At 43.0% G+C, this 24,956-nt stretch overlaps 1 protein-coding gene and 1 pseudogene across 3 annotated transcripts in view; both read left to right on the top strand.

Annotated features, from left to right (window-relative positions):
- Window positions 1-18,946, top strand: part of Fbh1 (F-box DNA helicase 1) — a 40,104-nt gene extending 21,158 nt beyond the window's left edge. For all 3 annotated transcript variants that reach the window (XM_005354899.3, XM_005354898.2, XM_013349042.2), the window contains 15 exons: window positions 1,372-1,464; window positions 1,934-2,028; window positions 3,626-3,794; window positions 4,378-4,600; window positions 5,458-5,545; window positions 5,631-5,717; window positions 6,387-6,523; window positions 8,587-8,686; window positions 8,781-8,902; window positions 10,394-10,469; window positions 11,206-11,403; window positions 11,905-12,030; window positions 14,203-14,309; window positions 17,740-17,871; window positions 18,500-18,946. In XM_005354899.3, coding sequence (XP_005354956.1) covers window positions 1,372-1,464; window positions 1,934-2,028; window positions 3,626-3,794; window positions 4,378-4,600; window positions 5,458-5,545; window positions 5,631-5,717; window positions 6,387-6,523; window positions 8,587-8,686; window positions 8,781-8,902; window positions 10,394-10,469; window positions 11,206-11,403; window positions 11,905-12,030; window positions 14,203-14,309; window positions 17,740-17,871; window positions 18,500-18,670 — 1,924 coding nt within the window. In that variant the 3' untranslated portion in view covers window positions 18,671-18,946. The remainder of the gene's footprint in view (window positions 1-1,371; window positions 1,465-1,933; window positions 2,029-3,625; window positions 3,795-4,377; window positions 4,601-5,457; window positions 5,546-5,630; window positions 5,718-6,386; window positions 6,524-8,586; window positions 8,687-8,780; window positions 8,903-10,393; window positions 10,470-11,205; window positions 11,404-11,904; window positions 12,031-14,202; window positions 14,310-17,739; window positions 17,872-18,499) is intronic.
- LOC113456809 lies at window positions 12,038-14,195 on the top strand (annotated as a pseudogene).
- Window positions 18,947-24,956: the final 6,010 nt, after the last annotated feature.

Here is a 24,956-nt window from a genome sequence, read left to right as displayed (position 1 = left end):
GGTAAGATAGTTCAGATTGTTCTCCAGCAGTTTCCTGTCATCCTGGTAAGATAGTGCAGATTGTTATCCAGTAGTGCCCTGTCACTTTAGTCCCAAGTTATGTTCAGTTTGTTAGCTGGTTTATGTTCTAGCCCACTCCATGGCATTGAGGCCTGGAGCAAGAAGTTCTGTAAGAGTCCACCAAGACAAATGATCAGATGAAGACCAGTGTCCTCTTAAGCAAATGTATACTTACAGTGTACACTTATATTCTGTGTGTATGTGGACACTGTAATATTCCCATAGACCAGGTTACTTAAGCCACAGACATTTGCTTTCCTGCCCTTTTGGAGGCTGGAGATCCAAGAACAAAGTAGGAAGATTGGGTTCCTACGTCTTCTCTGTATCCCCAGCAAGAGAGAGTTGGGGGCAGGGGAGACAGAGCACTGACATTGTGTCTCTTCTGATAAAAATGATAGTTGTAGTGGCTCACAGCCATATCTTTGTCTCTGCACTGAATTTTAATTCTCTCTTTCCTTCCTTTCTTCCAGTAGTCACTTTTGGTATTAGGGCTTCAGCTTTTGAATTTCAGGGGGCACAGTTTAGACCATAGTAGTCTGGTATGTTGATCTGGTTGTATGTCCAGCCTACAAAATGTTATTAAACATACCTTCTATCAAAAAGAGTGATGCTCTGAGATCAGCTCCCCTCACTCTGGAGTGGAGTGGAGCACTTGATTGGGGAGTTAGTGTTCCAGGAGCTGAATGTGGGGACATGAGAGGGTTTGGAGCTGCCGTGGGTAACCTGAGTTTATTATGTTCATCTATTGACTTAGTTTTGTCATCTTTGGTCCCCTTTAGCTGTTCTGACATCTTGTCTTTGGTGTTCTTGTCTTACTATCCATGAAGCACCTTTCCTTAGAAACTTTTAAAGGGGAATGTTACTCATGCTTCTAAGCCAATGTCACCAGGCAGAAGAGCAACTGAGGTTCAGAAAGATGACCAAGTTTGGCAGTGAGGTTGGGTTGCTTAAGCAGGGTTCACGTTGCTGGAAGTGCTGTTTATGCCTGCATTCCAGTGGATGCCTACTCTCTTGACTGCTTATCTCTTAAGGTCATGGATAGTACTCTTGTTTCCTCAAGAGCTTGTCCTGGTCTCCTTAGTGTGATGCTACACATAGAAGACACAGTGCCTGATTCTCAGAGCTGGGATTCCCAGAAGTGCTTTTGTAAGCTGCAGAGACTGCAGTCTTTTCTTTCCATTTTTAAAAAAATGAAATGTAATAGAAATACTCTTTTTGGAAATGGTAAGGAGTTGAAATACATACAAGAAAAAATGAGATAGATTATGACTTAAATTTGGAAGTCTCTAAATCTGCTTTTTCCCCCATTAGGATTCACTACAACATCTTCTATTGCCTGTACCTTCAGGAGAATTCCTGTACTCAGGCCACCAAAGTTAAAGAGGAGCCGTCTGTCTGGCCAGGGTATGTATGCATTATATGCAGGTGTGTGCTTGGTCTTCTGTTCCTTTTTGAGACAAAGTCTCAGTGTGCAGCCCAGGCTGGTCTTGAACTCCAAAACTCCACACTCCTCCTGCCTCAGCCTCCTGAGTGCTAGGATTGCAGACATGAACCACAATTCTGGTTTACTTCCTTCCTTGGCTTTTTCATGTGTGCGGACAAGAGGCGTTTTGTCTTGATCACTTTATTGAGGCATGATTTGCATTGTGTAAATTTCACCCACTGGGAGTTTGCTGGTTTCTAGTGGATTTATGGAGCTGTACAGTAGCATCTTATTCTAGTTTCAGAACATTCAGCCCACCCCCACCAGGGGAGACATATTGGGGGTCTACTGTTGTGTATCCAGTTTGCTTGTTTGGTTTTTGGACTGGCCATCCCTTGGGCTTTTTAATTCCTTTCTGTTTTTCTAATTTCTCTTCTGTAATGATTATAGCAAGAAAACATCTATCCAACTAACACATGAACAACAGCTGATTCTGAACCATAAGATGGAGCCTCTCCAGGTGGTAAAAATTATGGCATTTGCAGGTAAGGGAGCTCCTGTCAGGTGCCTGGAGGTTCGTGTGGTTGCTTCTGCCTGCTAATCGCTGTATCCCCTTTCCACCACCTTCTGGAGCACTTTTTTATTGAATTACTTTAGCTAATCCCCAAAGCAGCCAGCCAAGAAGGACTGGTTTTCTCTTACCACTGTTTAGAATATTTACATTGGATTCCTGCTTAGATCGATAGTTCCTAGGCGTTGTTCTGTGAAGTCTGTCAGTGAGGTAGGGTGAGTCCCTCACCTGTGTTCTCGGTCAGCAATTTCTTCTGGAGAGGCAGGTCATACTAATCTGCTTAACAGGGTGCAGGAGCCTCCTGGTCTTACAGGGGGATGTCTTCAAGGGCCTTTCTTGCTCCAGTCTGCTTTCCTAAATATATTGTCTCTTGTCATCTTATCTTAGTTAGAGTCTCCTGAAATACCTGGACAGTCTTGTCTGAACTTTGGCTCACGGTTTTTGCTCTCTGTAATCCTTCCTGCTCTATTCTACTTTGATATCCTGCTGGCCACATTTATTAAACACCTGTAGTGGCCTGCCATGGTGCTGGTCCCAGCAGCATTCTGTGAGATTGGTTTGATAGCGTTATTTTACGAAGACATTGAAGTTCAGAGAGACTTAATTTAGTTTAAATAAGCAAGTAGCAGAGCCAGAATCAGTGGGATCTACCTCTCCAGGATACCTTCTTTCCCTCTCTTCCCCCCAACCCCATTTCTCTTTTTTTTTCTATCATGCTGTGTTCACTCTTATCATTTCTGTCTCTTCCTGGTGAAAACCTTTTTGAATCCTGAACATCTGATTACTGAACTCAATGTAACTGTTTTGCTAATTGATCGTACCTGATTACCATACAGTAAAAGTAGCCAGCACATGCATTATTCTGTAATATGTCTGCTCAGTTCAAGAGCATCTTCAGAGCAGCCTTTTTAGTCTGGGAAGGAGGCATCGTGTTCCCAGTCTTACCTTAGGGTGAGACCAGTTTTGTTTCTAGTTCTCCCTCTTCTCTTTCCTACCCTGTGCTAGCTTTATAGTCTCATTTTGTTATCTGGTTTCACCCTGTGTTGGTGTTTGTTTCTAACTAGATTATTATCTTTTTTATTATTTCTCTGTGTTTGGCACATAGGTGACCATGTAATAAGTATTCAGTAAATACTTGTTAAATGAAATGCGGATTGATTAGGTGGATAATTGGATGAGTGGTAGACAGGCAGAGCGGGTGCAGCAGAGAGACTCATAGGGTCCTTGTCTCCCTGTGTACGCTCTTGCTTCAGAGACATGGATGACTCCGAGTGCAGCAACAGCCAGCTCTTACTGAGTCCTTGCTTCTGGGGACCCATGTCTTCACAGACTCAAATAATAAGTCAGTGAGGTCAGTGGCTTTCCCTTTCCTGCTTGGCCAGAGCCAAGATCCCAGCCACTTTAACCTTCTATGAGGGAGGGCGCCTGCTCCATTCACAGCAGCACTTTTTATCAATATCGATGCCAATCTTAAGTCAGAGGATGGATAAGCCTGAGAAACACCTGAGTGGGGATCCTGGTGTGTGATTTTCCTAGTCAGAGGGTCACATTCTTTCCTTTGGCTTCAACAGGCACTGGGAAAACTTCTACCCTGGTCAAGTATGCTGAGAAGTGGTCTCAGAGCAGGTTTCTGTACGTCACATTCAACAAGAGCATCGCAAAGCAGGCAGAGCTTGTCTTCCCCAGCAATGTCATCTGCAAAACGTTCCACTCCATGGCATACAGTCACGTCGGGCGAAAGTGAGTGTCACCAGTGCTGGCGCCGGTTCTCATGTGTTGGTCACTGTCATCCTTCTCTACAGCACTAAGGAAGTGTCATGCTGTTCTCTCCGTGTACTCAAGAGACAAAAAGAGCTTGGATAATCATACTTTACACTTTAAAATAATTTGTTTACAAATAGCTATCTCACTGAGAAGGAGTTTGTGTTTCCCTGGAATTGTGGCATTGAAGTTCAATATGTCACAAATTCTGAAGAGTTTCAGACGCTTCTGGGGAGGGCGAATGGGGAAACTCTCATGTGCCTGAGGCTTTGTGGACACAAAGGCTTAAGGAACTGTAGGTATCTTATTGGGTAGGAGAGGGATTATTTGAAGCACAAACCACATAGTAGCATCTGCTGTGAGCTGGTTTGTACAGCTCTCTGGTTGTCATTTGCAAGTTCATGAAAGTTTAGGACAAGCTGTTCAGATGTGGTTTTGTTGTTCCTAAAACCTCCCCTGTGTCTGATACCTAGAATTGCCTTGTTGGTGATGAGAATTGGGGATACAGTAAACACACAGTTCCTGAGAAGGCCAATGCCATTCACTGTGGTATGTGTTACAGGTACCAGCTGAAGAAGAAGTTGAATCTCTTCAAGTTAACGCCCTTCATGGTTAACTCCGTCCTTGCTGAAGGGAAAGGTGGATTCATAAGGGCCAAGTTAGTGTGTAAGACTTTAGAAAACTTCTTTGCGTCAGCTGATGAAGAGCTGACTATTGATCACGTGCCCATATGGTGCAAGAATAGCCAAGGACAGAGAGTCATGGTTGAGCAGAGTGAGAAACTGGTGAGTCTCCGGTGTGTTCAGAATGAGGAACATGGCGTGATCTTGGTCATTTTCTCAGAACCACTTCTAGAAGTTGAAAATTGACAGGTGAAACGAATGCCTGTCATGACAGCTGGGAACCATGTGTCATCTTCTCCTGTAGGGAGCGCTCACAGGCATCCCCTTAGCTGTCATAGTAGTCCTACTGGGTTTTTGACTGTCTCTGTTTTCGGGAGCATGAAGGGTCTCCGTGACCCAGGTTAAAATCAAACTCAAGATTCTCCTGCGTCAGCTTCCCTAATGCTAGGATCACAGAAAAGTGTTTTTTATTACCTGCCATGGTTTTCCCCGTGTCCCGTATACTAGGTAAGAACAGATGCAGAAGGACTTGCCCATAGTTTGTAAGAGCTCAGCTCTTATTCAGTCATTGGGAATCTCCTTTTCTTTTTCCTTCCTTCCTTCCTTCCTTCCTTCCTTCCTTCCTTCCTTCCTTCCTTCCTTCCTTCCTTCTTTCCTTCCTTCCCTTCTTTCTTTCCTTGCATTTGTTATGTCTCTACACACATTTTGCTTGTAAAAAAGCTGTTCCCTAGTAGATTTTTAAAAATTGTCAAATAGTGAGTCTACAAAAACAGTTGGCTCTTTGGTTCATCAGCTGTTGAGGTCTTTGATCTTTGCTCTGCTGTGGCGCCTGTTTGTACCCTTCTAAACACTTGTTATCTCAGTGTTAAGACTCTTTGGAGCCCTGAAAGGGTGGGTCCCGCTGTGTTCTGGGGTGCTATCTTTGCTCCCACTGCACTGTGTGGAAGCAGAAGTATGATTCAGGGTACTGTCTCTTCCAGGGTCTTAAACTTTGGGTTCCCGTGTCACTTACTTTTTAGAACGGTGTCCATGAAGCAAGCCGACTTTGGGACAACATGCGGAAGCTGGGGGAATGCAAAGAAGAGGCATACCAAATGACACATGATGGTAGGCAGCTTTCCTAGCATGGCTGTCTATTAGATGGAGTTGCTTTGCTTATGACTTGTGACTCTTGGTTCCTACTCTCTTCTAGGCTATTTGAAACTCTGGCAGCTGAGTAAGCCTTTGCTTGCCTCTTTTGACGCCATCTTTGTGGATGAGGCCCAGGACTGTACCCCAGGTGATAAACTATTCAGGACATCAGTAGGACATATGTATCTCAAATACCTAGAAAGAGCATCATGATTATGTAAGAGGACCCATACATGGAATAAGTTGGTTGTTCTTATTTGTATTAAAGAAGAGGAGCAAATGATTCTTAGTCTTTCAGAAATTAGACTTACGATTTCCATGGTTGTCTGTTCCCCACACCTGAAGTAGATTTGTCTTCCTCTATTATGTTTTACTGAAGTTGTACCTAAGATGCTGAGTGACTACATCCTCAGCATATACTGAAGTTGTTCTTAAGATGCTGAGTGAGAAAAGGTAGTTGATTTAGAGTGAAATTTTGTGTTGCACGACTAGAAGAAAATAGACAGTATTAAAAAAATTGACTTTTTAGGTAATTTGGAGGTATGATAATTTTAGAATAGAAAATTACATTTGTCTGTATATTTTCTTATAATCAATTCACCCAGGACTAAAAATAATCTACATTCCTATTGCCAGATACTATGCCCAAATTAAATCGAGCCCTTTTATAGAATGCTTGCACTGTAGGGAAAGAAAGTTTTGTTGTTTGTCTTGGGCTGGTTTAGTTTTGGTTTGTTTTTTTTCTTAAATATGGCTTCTTTGTGCTGTGTGGATTGTTGCCCTTCAGATTTCTCACTTTTCCCCTTGCTGGTTACAGCTATCATGAACATAGTTCTGTCTCAGCCATGTGGGAAGATCTTTGTGGGGGACCCCCACCAACAGATCTATACCTTCCGAGGTGCAGTGAACGCTCTGTTCACAGTCCCCCACACTCACGTCTTTTATCTAACACAGGTAAGAGCTTGTACTTGTCCTCAGGCCCTAGCACGTATAAGCAAGCAGTCTGCTTTCCCTCTTAGTTTTTTGAATGTACCAGCACTGTGGAAGAGGTATTTTATTTTCCACAAATAACAAACCAGTTTATTGTTAAAGCCAAAGTCCATGGTTCATCATATTTCTTTAGTTTTTGCTGTTTTAGAATTGTACATTATGGATAGTCATGCCTGCTTCTAGTTTTCTTTGAAATGATACCTTATCAGATTTAACCTTGGTTCTGATGACATTGATAGTTTTCTGTACTAATCAAGTAGTTTTAGTATGACTGTGTGCTGAAACTTCTCAGGTGTCTTTTCTCAAGGTTAGACAAGGGTTATGGTTTTGGAAGAATCACATGGTTGAAATGCCATCTCTCTCATGGTTTCAAGGATATATATTATCAATATGGGATGTGACTATTGATGCTAACTTAGATGCACTCAGGTTCCTCCACTGCAAAGGCTCACACAGGAGTGAGTGTTGGAGCATCTGTATAAATTATCTGAAGTTATGTAAAAGAGATTCTTTTTTTTTTTCCTCTTCCATTACAGGATAGCATAAGGCTGGGAGTTTTTTGTTTTGTTTTGTTTTGAGTCATGTATGAATGTCTATTTTACAAATAATTTGATCATGATTTGCTCTGAATAGTTTTATAGCAAGAAAGTCCTGTTGAAAGTTGTGTTTTGCTCTTATTGGTTGCAACTATATGACATAATTCATGATGTAGATATAGACATAGTTCATGAAATAGACAACATGATTACTATTCGCCAAAGTGTGCCTTGTTTTATTTTATTATGGATGCGTGGGGGAAAGGCAGTGAAGTTTGGGAATACTGGAATCTTTCCAGAAGATGTGGTCAGAAAATAGGGTCTTGGGCCGAGTGTTGAAGGATAGGAACATGTTTAGAAAGGTAAAAGGGTGGTAGGAACAGCATGGGCCAAGACATATGGAGATTGCTCATGTTGGCTTTTGTTTTTCAGAGAAGAACTCACTGTACATCTAGCTCAAACTGGCCTTGACCTCACTCACTGTCCTCCAGCCTCAGCCTCTTGAGTTCTAGGGATTATGGTCATACACCACCATATCTAATTGAGTTTTTTTCCTTTTCTTTTTTTTTTTTTCCTTTGTGGTATTGGGGGTTGAAACCAAGGCCTGTGCTTGTCAAGCAAGCTCTCTATGAGTGTTCTATATCCCAATCCTAAAAATGCTCACGTAACAAAGTCAATAAGTTGATGTTGAAAAAGGTCTTAGAGCCAAGGGCAAAACCTCTGCCCTCTCTTCACCTTTGTGTAATTTAAACTCCACAAGATGGGACTTGAGAAAGGGCGAGGGGAGATTTGCTTGGAAGAAGTTTACAGTTGGTGGACAGTTGTAGAGATAGGCTGTCCAGAGAGTGGAGGATCCTGGGAGGGCGCATTTCTCTCTCTGTATGTCTTATGCTTCTCTTTTCATAGCAAGAGAAGAGCTCAGTTAAAGTGTTTAGGAAAGATTACTCTGTCAGAGGGCACAGAACTGTGTGAGTGTGAGATCTGAAGTAAGGGTCAAATAGGTGAGCCGAGTGAAGCTGAAGACAGTGGTAAGAAAAGGAGTGTTGATTGTGTGTGGGACACTGGGTGATGGATCACTTCAGGGTCTCAGGGTGGAAAGTGGCATTATTGGGGCTGGAAAGATGGCTCACAGGTTAATAGTGCTTAGTGCTCTTGCAGAGAACCCCAGTTCAGTTCTTGCACCCATGTTAGACAACCACCCATACCACCAGCTCTAGAAGGATCTTTTGCCTTTGACGTGTGTGGATAACATTGAGTTAACCAAAACATACACCTAATTAAAAATGATAAATCTTTAAAAGGAGAAAGTGCTATTGTTTATAGAGTCAGTAATTTTTCAATCATTGGACTCCTTTTTGTGTCTAAATGATTTTACTTAGTGAAGTTCCATGTCCTTCCCGTGTAGGGTGAGTCAGGCCTTGGCAGTGACAGATGAGAGCTCACATCTCTGAGCAGGTTGCTAACTGCATTTGCTGTATTCTTTTACAACAGAGTTTTAGATTTGGTGTGGAAATAGCTTATGTGGGAGCTACCATCTTGGATGTCTGCAAGAGAGTCAGGAAAAAGACCCTGGTTGGAGGGAACCATCAGAGTAAGGCTTTCTGGTTTTTATCTTGGTTCGCTTTTAACCAGATTGGTTGTGTTCTACGTGTTGATTTGCATGGAGTCTGCACTTTCTCCTTCAGGTGGCATCAGAGGTGATGTAAAGGGACAAGTGGCTCTGCTGTCCAGGACCAATGCCAATGTGTTTGATGAGGCTGTCCGGGTCACAGAAGGAGAGTCACCTTCAAGGATACATTTGATTGGGGTAAGAGTAAATTGTTGACTGCTTCATGCATAGAAACAGGTCAGACCCAGGAAAGCGCTAGTGTCCTTAGCATCTTGTGCAGAAAAGCCTTTGGATTTTAGATTCTCCCTGGGCCTCACTATGACTGGACACTCCGGCTAGTGAAGCCGTCCTGTATGCAGAGTCAGCCCCAGTGAGTGCTCTTACATTTGACTGTGATGGAAGGCTCTTGGCTCCTGGTTTGACTGCATGTTGACATTAGTAGAAGCACAGTTAAGCTGATGACATCGGGTAGCACCCGGTTCCCTGAAAGAAGGTAGAAAGAATGGAACACCTGGGCTCTCACTCTGGTTCTGTCACTAACTTGTGTGGCCGGGGGCAAGTCACCACCGTGTGCCTCATTCTCCAGCCAAAGATGCAGCGGTGCCATTTGCCTGTTTCTTGGGCAGAGATGTGTTTGTGGAAGTTATATGAATAAAGGGCATTTATAGAAAAATATTTTTAAGGGCCTACTATATGTTGGGCAGTCAGTAAAATATTAAATCATAAAATATTTCTTTTGTTTAACATAAATATTATATAGAAATTTTGGCACCAAAAGGGAAAAATCACATTTAATTCTAGTATTTCCTAGAAGTCTCATTTTTGCTGATTATTTTTGTCTTTGTCCTTATAAATGCATATTTTTACATAATTACTGTTAATGGTATACATAAAAGAACTGTTATTTTCACTCAACATATCAACAGTTTATTTGATCACTGTATTGCTGTCTCTAATATTTCATCTAGTACTTGTAATCATTTTCATTATTGAAAGAAGATAGTAATTTTGGAATATCATTGGATATGAAGTGTCTTGTTCTCCCTCTTCTACATTCACTTGTACCTGTGACATGTGTTATGGTGCTTAATCATACACTTGGTGGAAGTGTACACTGCCAAGTGTTATAGTTGTGACTGTCACCAAAGGACGAGAACTTGTTAGAGGTGGAGTCCTTGTCACGGCTGTCTCCTGTGCTAGGTCTGGTTCCATACGGATGCTGGAGTCACAGACAGTACCCATCAGGCACTTCTAGGATAGAAAAGGGCCAAACCCATGGCACAGTCAGGGCCTTTCCACCAAGAGCTGGTTCTGGATTACAGGATAACTGGACCAGGAGACACCCTCTAGTTGTTCACCGTAAGAAACCGTGGTGAGCGTGTTGCCTGCCAGCTGTACTTAGTTATCATTTGTGTCCGTGTTCTGCCACTGCCATATCTATGGAAGGCAACTGAACGTGCCTTCTTATCCAAGACAAAGCAGTGTGTGGCTGGGGCTTTCCTTTCTAAAGTGTAGGTAGATTTTGAGGCAGTAGCTCAGTGCTTTGTTTCCTGTGTGTGTGCTTTAACAATATTTGTGATCTGTTTCTAAGAAACCATCTCCTTTCAAAATTCCATCTCTGGATTTGCTTTGTTTTGTTTTGATTAAAAAAGGCAAAACAAAACAAAAATTCCACTGAAAATTTTTCAGGGAATTAAATCATTTGGATTGGACCGAATCATTGACATTTGGACCCTTCTTCAGCCAGAGGAAGAACGGAGGAAACGTGAGTACAGGCCTGGCTTCAGAGTGTGGAAACCAGCCATCAGCTGGGGTTGGGAAGGGGGCTGGTCCTGAGTCAGGGCTCTTTTTGTTTGCTTTTGTTTTGATTTTTTTTTTTTTTTTTTTTGAGACAGGGTTTCACTGTAGATTTAGAGCCTGTCCTGGAACTTGCTCTGTAGACCAGGCTGGTCTCAGACTCGCAGAGATCTGTCTGTCTTTGCCTCCCAAGTGCTGGATTGAAGGCATGCACCATCACTGCCTGGAGCCAGGATTCTTGTTCTTCCTCTGAGGAACTAGTTGGCTCTTTTCCCTAGAGGGGGGATATCTGGGACCTGTTTTTAGAGCTGCTGGCAGGTTTTTCCAGATCCTTCTCAGTAGTCTCAGTAATTGCCAGTGTTGGTGCTCTAAGCCACCTTCTCCTGCATTCTTCTGCCAGCTGGGCAGCTATACACCATTGCTTCTCTGGGCCGCAGATTAAAACCCCTAGTGTTTCTGTGGTACTTTTTCTCCTTGATTATACTATTTCAAATCTCTGTGAAGTAGATGAGGTTCTTGAGCATCTTGTAATGCTCAAGTTGGAGACTGTGAGGCCACTGTACTGACTTGCTCAGGGACACAGTGAGTTAGTGACCCAGTCAGGACTGCTGTCCTGAGTCTCCCAGCTCTAAGCCCATCCACGATTGTGCTCTGCTGTGTTGGACAGTCTCTCTCATTTTCACCTGGGTATGTCTCTTCCTTAGGCAACCTTATCATTAAGGACAGGTTCATCAGAAGATGGGTGCACAAAGAAGGCTTTAGTGGCTTCAAGAGGTACGTTACTGCTGCTGAGGACAAGGAGCTGGAAGCAAAGATCGCGGTAGTTGAAAAATACAATATCAGGATTCCGGAACTAGTAGAAAGGATAGAGAGATGCCACATAGAAGATCTGGACTTTGCAGGTAAGGAAAGCAGCTGTTACCTTCCCTTCAAGAGGAGGAGCGGATGGTCTCTTGAAGTACCTCCGCGTCTGTGGCTACCAGTGACTGTGCTCATTAAGACAGAGGGGACAGGGCCTGGTGTGGATCCTAGCACCATGTTAAATACTAAAGAAATACGGAAGCAGAGCAGCTGTTTCCCCACAGGATCTCTTTATTTCTGTTCCACTTTCAATCCACTGGAATAGGATTTTCTAGACCTAGCTCTGCCATGTGTAACTTTGGGTAAGCTGCAAAGCTGCCTTCTGGGCCCTGTCCCTCTATGTCGAAAGTGAGTGTGGGGCGTGGTCAGAGTCTCTCTGGCCTCTTGGATGGGCTCCTTTGAGGTATTCCTGTGACTGGTTATTTTACTTTCTCGCCCTTATTTCTACCTGCACCCTTTTCCCATGCAGGAGCACACCTGCAAGGATGCTTTGTTTCTTTCCCTGTGGCGCCCTCATCTAACTTGCTACATTTCTGTTCTAGAGTACATTCTGGGCACTGTGCACAAGGCCAAAGGCTTAGAGTTTGACACTGTGCATGTTTTGGATGATTTCGTGAAAGTGCCTTGTGCCAGGCATAATCTTGCCCAGCTTCCTCACTTCAGAGTTGGTAAGGACACTGGGTTGGGACACAGGAGCTCTTGGGGTACTCCTGTTTTGTAGCTGGAGTTGAGTCCTTTGGTTTGGATGGGATAGGATAGCCTTCTGTTCTAGTCACACCTAGGCCTACACTTCTGATTCTGTGGTTTTAGGGAAGCCAGGCTTCCATGGGGTCTTTCTCAGGTGGCTGATAGGATATTATCATGATGTCCCTGTGAGCAGAACTCCCCATCAGCTTTGGGCTTTGCATCATCAGACACAAATGATATTTCCCAGCCTCATGCAATTCCCAAACATCAGTGTGCTTACTCAGCAAGAGAAACGTTATTATTTATAGTGCTAGAAGTTGAAAAGAGAGCCCTGCAGGTTCCGGTGCTGGATCCCATCCCCCACCTGTCTGTCCATTGCTGCTTCATCAGGGGTTCTCCAGGATCATTGTTGAAATCTGCCCATTAGTGCTTTTGTTTTGACTCTAAATCTCAGAATAAAAGCTTAGGAGATGGTGTTCAGGGGAAAGAAAAGTGGTTCTGGAAAGGAGAGGAGAGGAGGTGCAGCCTCTGGGAGTGACAGCACTAATAAGGAGGCTCAAGGCCTTAAAGGTGGTGGTGGTGCAGTGAAGGTCAGACACATTCTATGTGAAAAACATGACAGAATCGTGGAAGCCGTGGGAAAGTTAAAGTCTGGAATGAGTTTAGAGACGTGACCACACAATACAGAAAAGATAAAGCCAGGCAAGGGGGTGACCTGGGTTGGATAAACAGAGGGTCCATGGTAAGACCATTTCAACAAGCAGCATTTGCCTCAGCTATAAGTGGGATGATTAAGCCTGTGTTTACAGACGCACCAGTTAAAGCAGAATCTGGATATCATATTATTATTGTTGAAGAGAGAAAATAAAATCACATGAGAGACTGAAAAAAAAAATCTCAGAATTAAAGCATTTGAAGTTTCCAAACCAAATAAGTTCTTTCAATACTTAATACTTTTTTTTTTTTTGGACACCTCTTCCATTAAGATATGACTTACACATTGCATAGCCCATCCATTCAGATTGTGCGTATGATTCACTGGCTGCCAGTCTATTTGTAGACTGCTAGGTATTGAGCCTGCAAGATGATAGATGTGAGGCGGGCTTAGAAATGTGTCATCTTCATAAAGCAAATAAAAACCAGCCTGCAATTCACAGTTTCAGAGAACCTAGACAACAAAGAGGACCCTAAGACAGCCATACATGGATCTAATTACATGGGAAGCAGAAAAAGACAAGATCTCCTGAGTAAATTGGAAGTGTGGGAAATTATGGGAGAAGGTAGAAGGGGAGGGGAGAGGAAGGACGGTAGCAGAGAAAAATATATAGCTCAATAACAGCAATTTAAAAAAAGAAAAAAAGAGAAAGAAGTGTGTCATCTTCCTTGTGATGATGTGAGGCAGTTCCAGATTAGAGTGGACTAATCCAGATAGACACTGTAGGAAACTGGAGGAGCACAGGCCTTGGTTCATATCGGCCCCTTAATTAGTGATAGGCTCATTTGTGAATGAGGTATCCTCTGTACACCACAGTCTCACTGCCTCACTGACCAAAAAAAAGTGGGGCAAAACACATTAGTATCCACTGAGTCCACTGCACACATTAGTATCCACTGAGTCCACTGCACACATTAGTATCCGCTGAGTCCATTGCACACATTAGTGTCTGCTGAGTCCACTGCACACATTAGTATCTGCTGGGTCCATTGCACACATTAGTATCCACTGAGTCCATTGTACACATTAGTATCTGCTGGGTCCATTGCACACATTAGTATCTGCTGGGTCCATTGCACACATTAGTATCTGCTAGGTCCATTGCGTATATTAGTATCCACTGAGTCCATTGCACACATTAGTATCTGCTGAGTCCATTGTACACATTAGTATCCAGTGGGTTCATTGCAGATGTTGAATAGTTAGTTAACATAGTTCTAAGATTTACTGTGTAGCAAGACTAAAAAGAAATAAGTACTTTGTGTAATTAGTTATTGAGGTTTTTGTTTTCATATGGGATTTGTAGGAAAACTTTGTGTATATATAGCTAGCAAATGTTGAGAGGCTTGTAAGGCATCGGTGAGAAGTTCCAAGCATTTAGATGAGAAAATGAGTTTTTGCAGGTAGGCTTTTGAATTGTTTGTTCTCCTTTTCTTAGAGTCATTTTCTGAGGATGAATGGAATTTGCTGTATGTTGCTGTCACTCGTGCCAAGAAGCGCCTCATAATGACCAAATCACTGGAGAATATTCTGACTCTGGCTGGGGTAAGGGAAATGGGTAATTGGAGTTACTTTCCTACTGTTTGCGGGATCAACCTGAGCCTTAAGATGAGGGTGCTGGGTGACCTCATAAGTGCACAGAGACAAGGTCACTAGAGCAGTAGTATTCTAACCAATGAAATGAGCAAGTGCATTCATGCCAGACTGCACAGGTCTGTTTTAAATATCAGTGGTTTTTATATATTTCTTAATTCTACATTTGTTCAGCCAATTCACCTTTCCTGGGGGAAAATTGGCAAATTCATGTTTTGCACTCCCCCCCCCCCACTGCCCCGCTCCTTTTGAAATGGCACCTGCTGGGGCTGGAGAGATGGTTCAGAGGTTAAGAGCATTGCCTGCTCTTCCAAAGGTCCTGAGTTCAATTCCCAGCAACCACATGGTGGCTCACAACCATCTGTAATGCCCTCTCCTGGCCTGCAGGCATACACACAGACAGAATATTGTATACATAATAAATAAATGTTTTTTTTTTTTTAAAAAAAAAAAAAAGAAATGGCACCTGCTTCTAGGGGACATGAGTCTCTAGGTATCTGGGCCAATTCTTCTGAGGAGATGCAAGAAAATGAGCTCACTTATATTTAGTCTTCTATTGCAGCTCCCAACCTTCGCCCTCCACAAACGACTTGCTCTCCATCCGTGCCTTATCACTTTCTGTCCTGCTTTTTCACAGGCATAGATGTAAACAGTTTAGTCTTACCAGCCTTGAGTTTGCATTAACAGCCACTAATGTGCTTCTTTCCCTGAAGCAACCAAATTTGCTTAAGTCCAAAATCTAAACCGTAAATGTAAAAACTGATGGAAGTGCTTCTTTCTTTAGTGTCTCAGTCAGATTTTCTATTGCTGTGATAAAACACCATGACCAAAATCAATTTGGGGTGGAACAGGTTTGTTTATTTTAGCCCCTACTTCCACAATACAGTCCATCACGGAGGGAGGTCAGGACAGGAGCATGGAGGCAGGAGCTGATGCAGAGGCCATGGAGGAGTGCTGCATCCTGACTTTGCTTATAGCATCCAGAACTCTGCCCAGGGGTGGCATCACCCATAATGATCAATTATCAATGAAGAAAATGCACCAAAAGCCCACCTAGGAGAGGCATGTTCTCAATTGAAGTTCTGTCTTTTAAAATGACTCTAGATTGTATCCAATTAGCATAAGACTAACTGGGACACTTACCTGTCGCACAGTGTAAGACTGTACAGAAAGGCCATTTACCTGTACCTGTACCATGTCTTTTCTTAAGGAGACAACATAATTGTCTGATTCTGCAGAGGCTCAAACTAGATGAGACAGTTACTAGATTCTAGTGAGGGACATTCCGTGTCGTAGAGTTCTTAAGTAGTGGGAGAAAGACCTTGATACTCATTGTTGAATAGTGTGTGTGTCTCCCGTATGTGTCAGTCATCTTCTAAGGACTAGAATTACATTGGTGCATAAGGTAAATCCCTGTCCGCATACGCTGCATCTAGAGTAAGAGGAGGACAATAATGAAAAGGAATTCTTTTCATGTGTTTGGGGAAAGATAGTGTCAGATCTTAAAAGGAGAGCCTTCACAAATAAATCTTTTATATGACATCACAACAAAGTTTTATGCTGGATGCAGTGATGTTTGTCCGCAGTTCCTCTGCTCAGAAAACTGAAGTAGGAGGATGCTTGGCATCAGCCTGGAGAGCATAGTGAGACCCTGTCTTAAACAGCAGAACAGGTACGCAAAAGCCCTCTGGCACAGGACCAATTAGCTTGCATTTTATTTAGACTTTTACCTTCTATTCCCCATTAGCATTTTCCTTGAAGCCTCTGAGGTAGTCTTCCTGTGGAGTTTGAAATCAGCTACATGAAAATGAGACAGAAAACACAAGATAGATCTGGGAGGTCACCAACCCCGAGATTATTTTAGAGCCTGCTTATCTATAAAAGCAGAACAAAGCACAGCATAGACAGTTAGTGTCTAACCACAAGACTGCTTCTGTCCTTGAGTAAGCAGTTTTCTGTCTATTATGTGCTTGCTACTCGTAAGCAGTTTTAATTTTTATCTCAATGTGCCTAGGTTGGCATTTACTAGCCTGCATCTTAATAGATAATGGTTTTTTTTTGTTTTTTGTTTTTTGTTTTTTGTTTGTGGGCAAAATGTTCTTTTTCTTGGGCTTAATTAAAACTTTTTCACAGCCCTCAAGGATACTGGAGCAAGCAGAGCAGGCTAGCTTTAACTCAAATAAGTTTTAAGATTGATTCCAGATGGAAACCAAGTCACATGTGGGCTCCTATAGCTACCAAATGAATCAAAACAGGGATCATATAGATAGTGAAAAATTCAGTAAGTAACTAGTTGTTGTCCAGCAAATGTGAAGTTATACTTTAGTAGTCAGCAAATATGTGCACCCTGCTAAAGTGTCCATATTATATAGAGTCCTCAGGAGCTGAGGTGAAGGGCCCTGACCCAGTGGTCCCTATAGTTGAGGTCTTTAAAGTTCTATTTGGGTGCTTATTCGCTGTGTGCCAGGCACTAATACCAGAGTGTGCTGTGGTGTTTGCTTTATAAGACAATGTGAAATGGATGCAGATTAAAAAAAAAAAAAGGCTACAAGAAGCCGGGCCCCATGGCCCACTACTCGGGAGGCAGAGGCAGATAGATCTCCATGAGTTCGAGTCCAACCTGCTCTACAGAGAGAGTTCCAGGACAGCCATGGCCACACAGAGAAACCTTGTCTTGAAAAACTAAAAAATTTAAAAATAACAACAAAATGTTACAAGAGCCTTCCCTGCTGGACAGCGAGCAGCTGGGAGTCAGTAAGGCAGGGCTGTGTGGTCGGTTTGGACTGTGGTGCTGCAGGTTGAACCAGGCCTGCACTCAGTAGGAAAGTGCTGTCACTGAGCTGTGTCCACTGGGGAAGCTGCTTCTCACGGTCTGAGTCTCAGCTCCCCTGGATTGTAATTCATGCAGTAATTCTCTGGCTCAAGTGTAAGTGTGCCTGCAGTTTCAGTCCTTGGAAGGCAGAGGCAGGAGGATTGAGAGTTTAGGCCCACTCTGGACTGTATAGCAGGACTCTGTCAAAATAATGATGATGATGATGATGATGATGACGACAATAGTAACTGTTTAATAACTGTTTGCAATTGGGGATAGGGACTTTGAATCCATAAATAGTCCTGAAACGTCATTTAAATGATACATTTAGGTTTATCCATCTGTTTTTTAAAAATCTAACAATTTTACCAAAAGAACCAATTGGACTGTCTTGAGTGTTCTTTCTTGGCAATAGCCCTGGAGTTAGGAACATTAGAAAATGAGAAAACAAGACAGTGAGTCTCTGCTTCTGGCTGTCTGAAGGGTGAAGCAGGTCCTTGGCTGTTGGAGTTTTCAAGTAGAGAAGGTAGCAGTACTGCCATGTATCTCTTCTGCCTTTCTCCTTCACAGGAGTATTTCTTGCAAGCAGAGCTGACAAGTAACGTCTTGAAAACAGGAGTGGTCCACTGCTGTGTGGGGCAGTGCAGCAACACCATCCCCGTGGACACCATCCTCACCATGAAGAAACTGCCCATCACCTATGTGCGTTCACTGGCTGTCGGGTTAATTCACTCACACACATCTAATTACCTGTGGGCTTTGTACCAGTCTAGGTTCTGGGTGAGGGGGGTAATAGAGAAATCTATGTAATGCTTTTCTAAGAGCTTTGTATGGATGCATGGCAGATGTGAGGGCTGCCTTTATGTCAGAGATGGGATAATCAGGTTGAATGACACTGCCTGGGTGTGCTGGGCCTTTCAGTCTGGGAGGTACAGCTGTGGCCAGACACTCCAGGGGAGAGCTATTTACCTGGAGAGCCAGGTTGAGTTTTTCTTGGTTCTTTGTCACTTTCTTAATTCTTTGGTGCTAGAGATTGAACCCATGGGGTCGAACATGTTAATCCTGCATTCCAGCACTCAGCAGCAGCTCTAGACCTATTCTCTGTCTCTTTACTGGCTACGTGTGGCTGATCCTCTAAAGGGCTTCGATAGAGTTGAATCTAGATGAAAGTGCTGTGTTGGGATTATCTCTGGGTGTCCACAGGAGTGAGGACATCACAGCCATAGTGCATTAGAATGGTGGCAGCCGGGACAGTGATTCAGTACTTTTTGGTGGAAAATTCTTGTCCTTAGATGGTCCCCTTACCTTGTTTCCTTATCCGTCCCTATAGAGCAACAGGAAGGAAAACAAGGGTGGCTACCTCTGCCACTCGTGTGCGGAGCAGCGGATCGGGCCTTTGGCTTTCCTGACGGCCTCCCCAGAGCAGGTGCGTGCTATGGAACGCACCGTGGAAGACATAGTACTACCCAGGCACGAGGCCCTGCTCTTCCTTGTCTTCTGAGGCTGACTCCACGTACTGAAGGAGCCATGCTGGACTGCATTCCTGCTCATGGGGGACTCTGAGTTCAATCACAGAGCATTTTTGAGGAAGAAGATACCAACTAGAGTTGGAGCTGCCATTTCTCCATTCCTTACAGATAGCCAGTTCCCACTTGCCTGTCCTCTATATGCATCGGTTCAGGGAGTGGGGAAAGTCCTTTTGATAAAAAAAAATCATTTTATGTATTTAAACTTTTATTACAAGGTTTCAATTAAATAGGCATTGCCCATTGGCATGCCACCGTGAAGTCTAGCTTCAGTATTGTCATTTCTAAGCTTTTTTCTATTGTTTGTTTCCTGTTATCTCTTTCAGTATCTTGTCACTGTTCATATGGTTTTCATGATGAGGAGTGACACATGAGTAAGCCGTACTGGGTCTTTGTCATTTGGGATAAACAAGAAAGTGGCATTATGTTCAGAAGACATGCACAAGGTGACAGTAGTAGACGTCCCCAGTTTCCCGCTGGCACAGCTGGAGATCAAACACACTTGCAGGAAATGTAAGGTCAGCAGTCACTGTGGAGAGACTAGGGAGTCAATAAGGGAGAGATGGGTATGGAGGGGCTCATGATAAAGTGTGAGTTCTTACAGAAACCACCAGCAAAAATGAAGCCTGTGTCTTGTCGATGTACATCATTCTTAGTATTTGAGAATTTTGCCGGTTAGCAGCTTTCTGATGCTAATGGCTGGTGGGTAAAAACATGTGGCATCACCCAGAATTTACCATGGTAGCCTCAAGTCAGGCCAAGCAGTGTCCGAGGTCTTCTGGCATCAGATCTTGGGTCATTTCAGGTGTAATTTAGATTGTTTTTTTTTGTTGTTGTTGTTGTTGTTTTGTTTTTTGAGACAGGGTTTCTCTGTAGCTTTTCATGCTAGGAGCTAAACTGCAGTAGGCCAGAGTGTAAGTGAGGAACTTCGGGAGGTTTGATGGATTACATGTGTTTGCTTTGTTTTCTCCCCAAAGCTATACTCTGCATGGGGGAACACTGACAGTTCCCTTCTCTACAGAGTCCATCCACCTTCAGTGGGGACAGGGACGTTAAAGTGTAGAAAGCAGACCAGCCATATCACCCAGTGAACAAACCTGGAGGCACAAAACCCCACCCAGGTGCCAATGGTCACCCTGGGCTTCAATGCCTGTGAGCCATGAACGAAAGAGCACCTCCCTGAACACTGAATGCCAAAACGGGTCAGCCTGGAGGGTCTGTGTGGGGAAAAGAGAATGTCTGTGTATCTTTAATACTAGAAGAATAAAGGATGGTAGTGTGTGTGAGCGAGAGAGAGACAGAGAGAGAGAGCACAATAAAGAAAGTGGTGACATAGTTGGAAGAAATAAAATCAAAATGTAAAAAGTTAGAGCAAAAAGGAAGATTTAAATATAAGTTACCAGGCACAATATTTTAATACATGCTTTTAATCCCAGCACTCAGGAGACAAAAGCAGGTAGATCTCTTGAGTTGGAGACCAGCCTGGTCTACATAGTTTCAAGAAGAGCTACATAGTGAGACCCTGTTTTGTTTTGTTTTTTAAAATGCCAGACATAGTGGCACATACCTTTAACCAGGAGGAGGCAGATGCTGTTTGAAGGCTGGACTACCTACAGAGTTCTGGGCCAGCTAGGCCTACATAGTGAGACCCTGTTGCAAGAATAAGTAAATAAGGGCTGGAGAGATGGCTCAGTGGTTAAGAGCATTGCCTGCTCTTCCAAAGGTCCTGAGTTCAATTCCCGGCAACCACATCTTAGCTCACAACCATCTGTAATGAAGTCTGGTGCCCTCTTCTGGCCTGCAGACATACACACAGAATATTGTATACATAATAAATAAATAAGTAAATATTTAAAAAAAGAATAAGTAAAAAAAAATTTAAAAAAACAGGAAACCAAATTTGAAAGGGATTTTAGGAAGTATAGAAAACAAGCTACGAAATTAAAAGAAATTAGACCTGAGAATATAGCTCAGGCCGGGTGGTGGTGGCGCACGCCTTTAATCCCAGCACTCGGGAGGCAGAGGCAGGTGGATCTCTGTGAGTTTGAGGCCAGCCTGGTCTACAAGAGCTAGTTCCAGGACAGGAACCAAAAAGCTACGGAGAAACCCTGTCTCAAAAATAAAAAAAAAAAAAAAAAAAAAGAATGTAGCTCAGTTGTAGAGTGCTTGCCTTGAATATGAACCAAGCCTGGGCTTTTGTCCCCAGCACCAGGAATGGTGATGCACACTTGCAACCCCAGCACTCCAGACATGAGACAGAAGAATCAGAAGTTCAAGATCATCCACCACTCCAGTGAATTCCAAGACCTGCCTGAGATACAGGAAACTCTGTCAAAAATGAAAATAACTCTGAATTGAGGATGTTAGTTTCCATAACCATGGTTTTCAATCTTTCTAGTGCCGCAACCCTTTAATACTGTCTTTCATATTATGGTGACCCCCCACACTATAAAATTATTTCATTGCTACTTCATAACTAATTTTGATACTGTTGTGAGTCATAATGATAACATATGCTGTGCAGAATATCTGATATGTGACCCCCGTGAAAGGGTAGTTTGACCCAAAAGGGTTCACAACCCACGGTTTGAGAACCACTGTTATAGAGTCAAATAGCCTACCATATGCAAATTTGTGAGTATGTTGTGTCAGGAATTCTTGAGTGCATAATGTAAAGAACTGAGTGTATAGTGAGATTTCCAGGACAACAGAGACAGGTCACAGGTTCCTAAAAAGGAAAAAATTTATCTGAGCCCAAAACCTAAATGTCTTCAGAAACTATGACAGTGGGACCATAGTATTCCAAAGCTAGCAAAGAAATTGTTTACATAAACACCCTTACTGTTGGAGGAGGCCACTTGTTGGTTCCCAGCTGCTCAGCCCTGGAATAATCACATAGAAACTGTATTAATTAAATCGCTGCTTGGTTCATTAGCTCTAGCTTCTTATTCACTAACTCTTACGTATTAGTTAACCCATTTCTATTAATCTGTGTATTGCCGTGTGACTGGCTTACTGGCTAAAGTTCTGGCGTCTGTCTCCGGCTCCGGCAGGGCTACATGGCTTCTCTCTGACTCCACCTCCTTTCTCTCAGCATTCAGTTTAGTTTTCCTTGCCTGCCTCTATTCTTTTGCCCTATTAGTTCAAGCCAGTTTTCTTTATTAATGAACCAATTGTATTCACAGCATACAAAGGGGAATTCCATATCATCTCCCCTTTTCTGTTTAAATAAAAAAGGAAGGTTTTAACTTTAACATAGTAAAATTACATATAACAAAACAGATATCAAGAAAGAATTACAGTTACAATATTTATATCTACTTTATCTTTTATCATAACTAAGGAAAACTATAATTACAAACTATCTATTCTTCAACTTCATCAAAGACTCCAGAAGGATATATTACCAAAGTAAACAGGAAGTTCATGGTAAGCAACTTCCAAAGCTCTAGAATTAACAGAGACATCTTGCTGCCTGAACAGTCACAGAAGAACTTTGGGTTCTCTTAAAGGAGTTGCAGCGTGCTGCCAGCAAACAGCAAAAAGCCGTGTTAAACTCTGTATTTTTGTGTCTAAAATTCCTTTTCAAGCCTTCTCAGGTTTTAAGTGGATTTTAGTCAACCATGTTGGTGCCAATTTGTAGCAGGAGGCCTCTTGTTGGTTCCTGGCTGATCAGCCCCAAAATAATCACACAGAAACTGTATTATTTAAATCACTGCTTGGCCCATTAGCTCTAGCTTTTTATTGGCTAACTTTTACATGTTAATTTAACCCATTTCTATTAATCTGTGTATCGCCACGTGGTTGTGGCTTACTGGATAAAGTTCTGGCATCTGTCTTTAGCAGGGCTATATGGCTTCTCTGACTCTACCTTCTTTCTCCCAGCATTCAGTTTAGTTTTTCCTGCCTACCTCTATTGTTTTGCCCTATCAGGCCAAGCCAGTTTTCTTTATTAATTAACCAACTGAATATGCAGCATACAAAGGGGAATCCCATATCACCCTCACAGTAGTAGATGATATAGTTGTGTGAGGGACAAGCCACGGTTGGGGAAGGCATCCCCTAGGACACTACTGCACAAAGGAGAGGGTATCAAGGTACAGCATGGGAGAAGGGTGCCAGGACACCTCGGAATAGGTCAGAAGGCTCAGGGTGAGGGGGCATCCTCTTGATTACAGACATTCTTAAACAGAGTAAGAGGGCATTGCTGGAGTCTGGGGAAACAGTCTTTAAAGAAGCAAGTGCTTCAAAAAGACAGGTCCCAGAGTATCAGAATAAGGCCACTGTATTCGTTACTTTTTGTCGCAGTGATAAAACACCATGACCAAAAGTGACTTATAGAAGGAAGTTTATTGGCTTCTGGTTCCAGAGGGAGAGTCCATAATTGTGGAGAAGGCATGGCAACAGGCAGCTACAGCAGAAAGCTGGCTGGAAACATTTCCCTCCACACTGAGTACACAGAGTGAGTGAGTTGGAAGTGCAGTAAGGCTATATAAACAAACTCTCAAAGTCCAGGGATTGACTTCCTCCAGCAAGTCTTTCATCTCCTAAAACCTTCCATAACCTCCCCAAACAGCACCACCAACTCAGGACCAAGTGTCCAAATGCCTGAGCCTGTGGGGGAACATTGCTCATTCAAACCTCTACAGCCACCAAAGGTGGAGAATACTGTATTGCAGCTAGGGCTACTATTGCTGTGATGAAACACCATGACCAAAAGCAACCTGGGGAGGAAAGGGACTATTTCACTCACAGTTCCACATAACAGTTCACCAACAAAAGCAGTGAGGGCAGAAACTCAAGCAGGGAAAGACGTTGGAGTCAAGAGCTGATGCAGAGACCATGGAGGGGTGTTGCTTACTGGCTTGCTCATCGTGGCTTGCTCAGCCTGCTTTCTTATAGAACCCAGGACCACCAGCACAGGGATGGCATCATCCACAATTGACTGGGTTCTCCCCCATCAATCACTAATTAAAAAAAAAATGCCCTATGGCTGGGTCTTAAGGAGGTATTTTTTCAATTGACATTCTCTCCTTTCAGATAACTCTAGCTTGTTCAAGCTGACATAAGACTAACCAGCACAGTGCTGTGAACCCAAAAACAGACAGGGAAATCAAGGACTACATAAAGATCACTTTGTTGGTGACTTCCAAACAGAAGCAGTACTTGAGTACCAGAAGACAAATGGTTATCTGCTCAAGCAGGGGAAAGGTAGGTGGTGACCAACTGGAAACTGCCTGGCCTTTCTCATAAACTAATATGTTCAAAGATCAGCTAAGAAGCAGTCTGGGCCCAGTGGCTTAGACAGACTCTCATGCTTTAATGACTGGTGTCTAATGGAGTTTAGGAAGCATGCTAGGAGTCACCTGGTCAGCAAAATGGCTGTTATAGCCAAGGTGGCTACAGTCACGTCAGGTGACTCTTTTGCAGTTCTTAATACTTGGGAAGACAACAGATCATGCAGGAGAGAAGTGACGCAGCTCAGCTCTATATCACAATGGCTTTGTGGGTTTCTTTGTGTGATCTTTGTGTGAGGGGATCCCATGAGTCATGGTCTGAGCCTGAACTCAACTGAGGATGACCTTAAACTCCTGATCCTGCCTCCATTTCCCGAGTACTAAGACTGTTGGCTGCGCCACTATGTCCCCCCCCCCACCTGCCGTGTTTCTGGAACCTTAACAGTGTGTACTGGAGGTGAAGAATGTATGAACTTTGGAGAGAATGAACTGAATTGGTTTTTGTAATAGGCTGGTTACAGTGTCTAAAAATTAAAAAACAGAAGTAGAAGCCAATGTGAGCTTATGTAGATGTGAGGAGAAACATAGCCAAAAAACAAACAAAATACAAACAAACAAAAAAAAAGCAGCAAAAAGATTTTTAAATGTTCTCTTCAGATGCAAGCAGAAGGATCAGGAGTTTAAGGCTAGCCTCAGCTACCTAGCAAGTTTGAGGCCAGCCTGGAACATGAAACCCTGTCACAGAAAAGGAAAACAGCAAAACTTAAAAAAGATTTGTTTGGAGCAGACGTCGCGAGGAGGTAGGGTGATTTGTTGTTGTAAGGTGCCTTAGTTATGACTGACTACGTAACTTTATGTTCAAATCTGAGTGGGCAGCAAAGAAACATCACCTCTACATCTCAAGAAACAAGGCTGAGAAGAGAAGGTAAACAGGGAGGGATGGGACCTTGGGAAGAAGTCATTGCTTTTCAAATTCAAGCGATTCAGCAGGTTTACATATTGTGTGAAAATGGTCGGACTGGTA

This window comes from Microtus ochrogaster, chromosome 16, assembly GCF_000317375.1.
Source record: "Microtus ochrogaster isolate Prairie Vole_2 chromosome 16, MicOch1.0, whole genome shotgun sequence".
NCBI classification, from domain to species: Eukaryota; Metazoa; Chordata; class Mammalia; order Rodentia; family Cricetidae; genus Microtus; species Microtus ochrogaster.
Note: the sequence above shows the minus strand (reverse complement) of the source record. Positions and strands in the feature narration are given on the sequence as shown.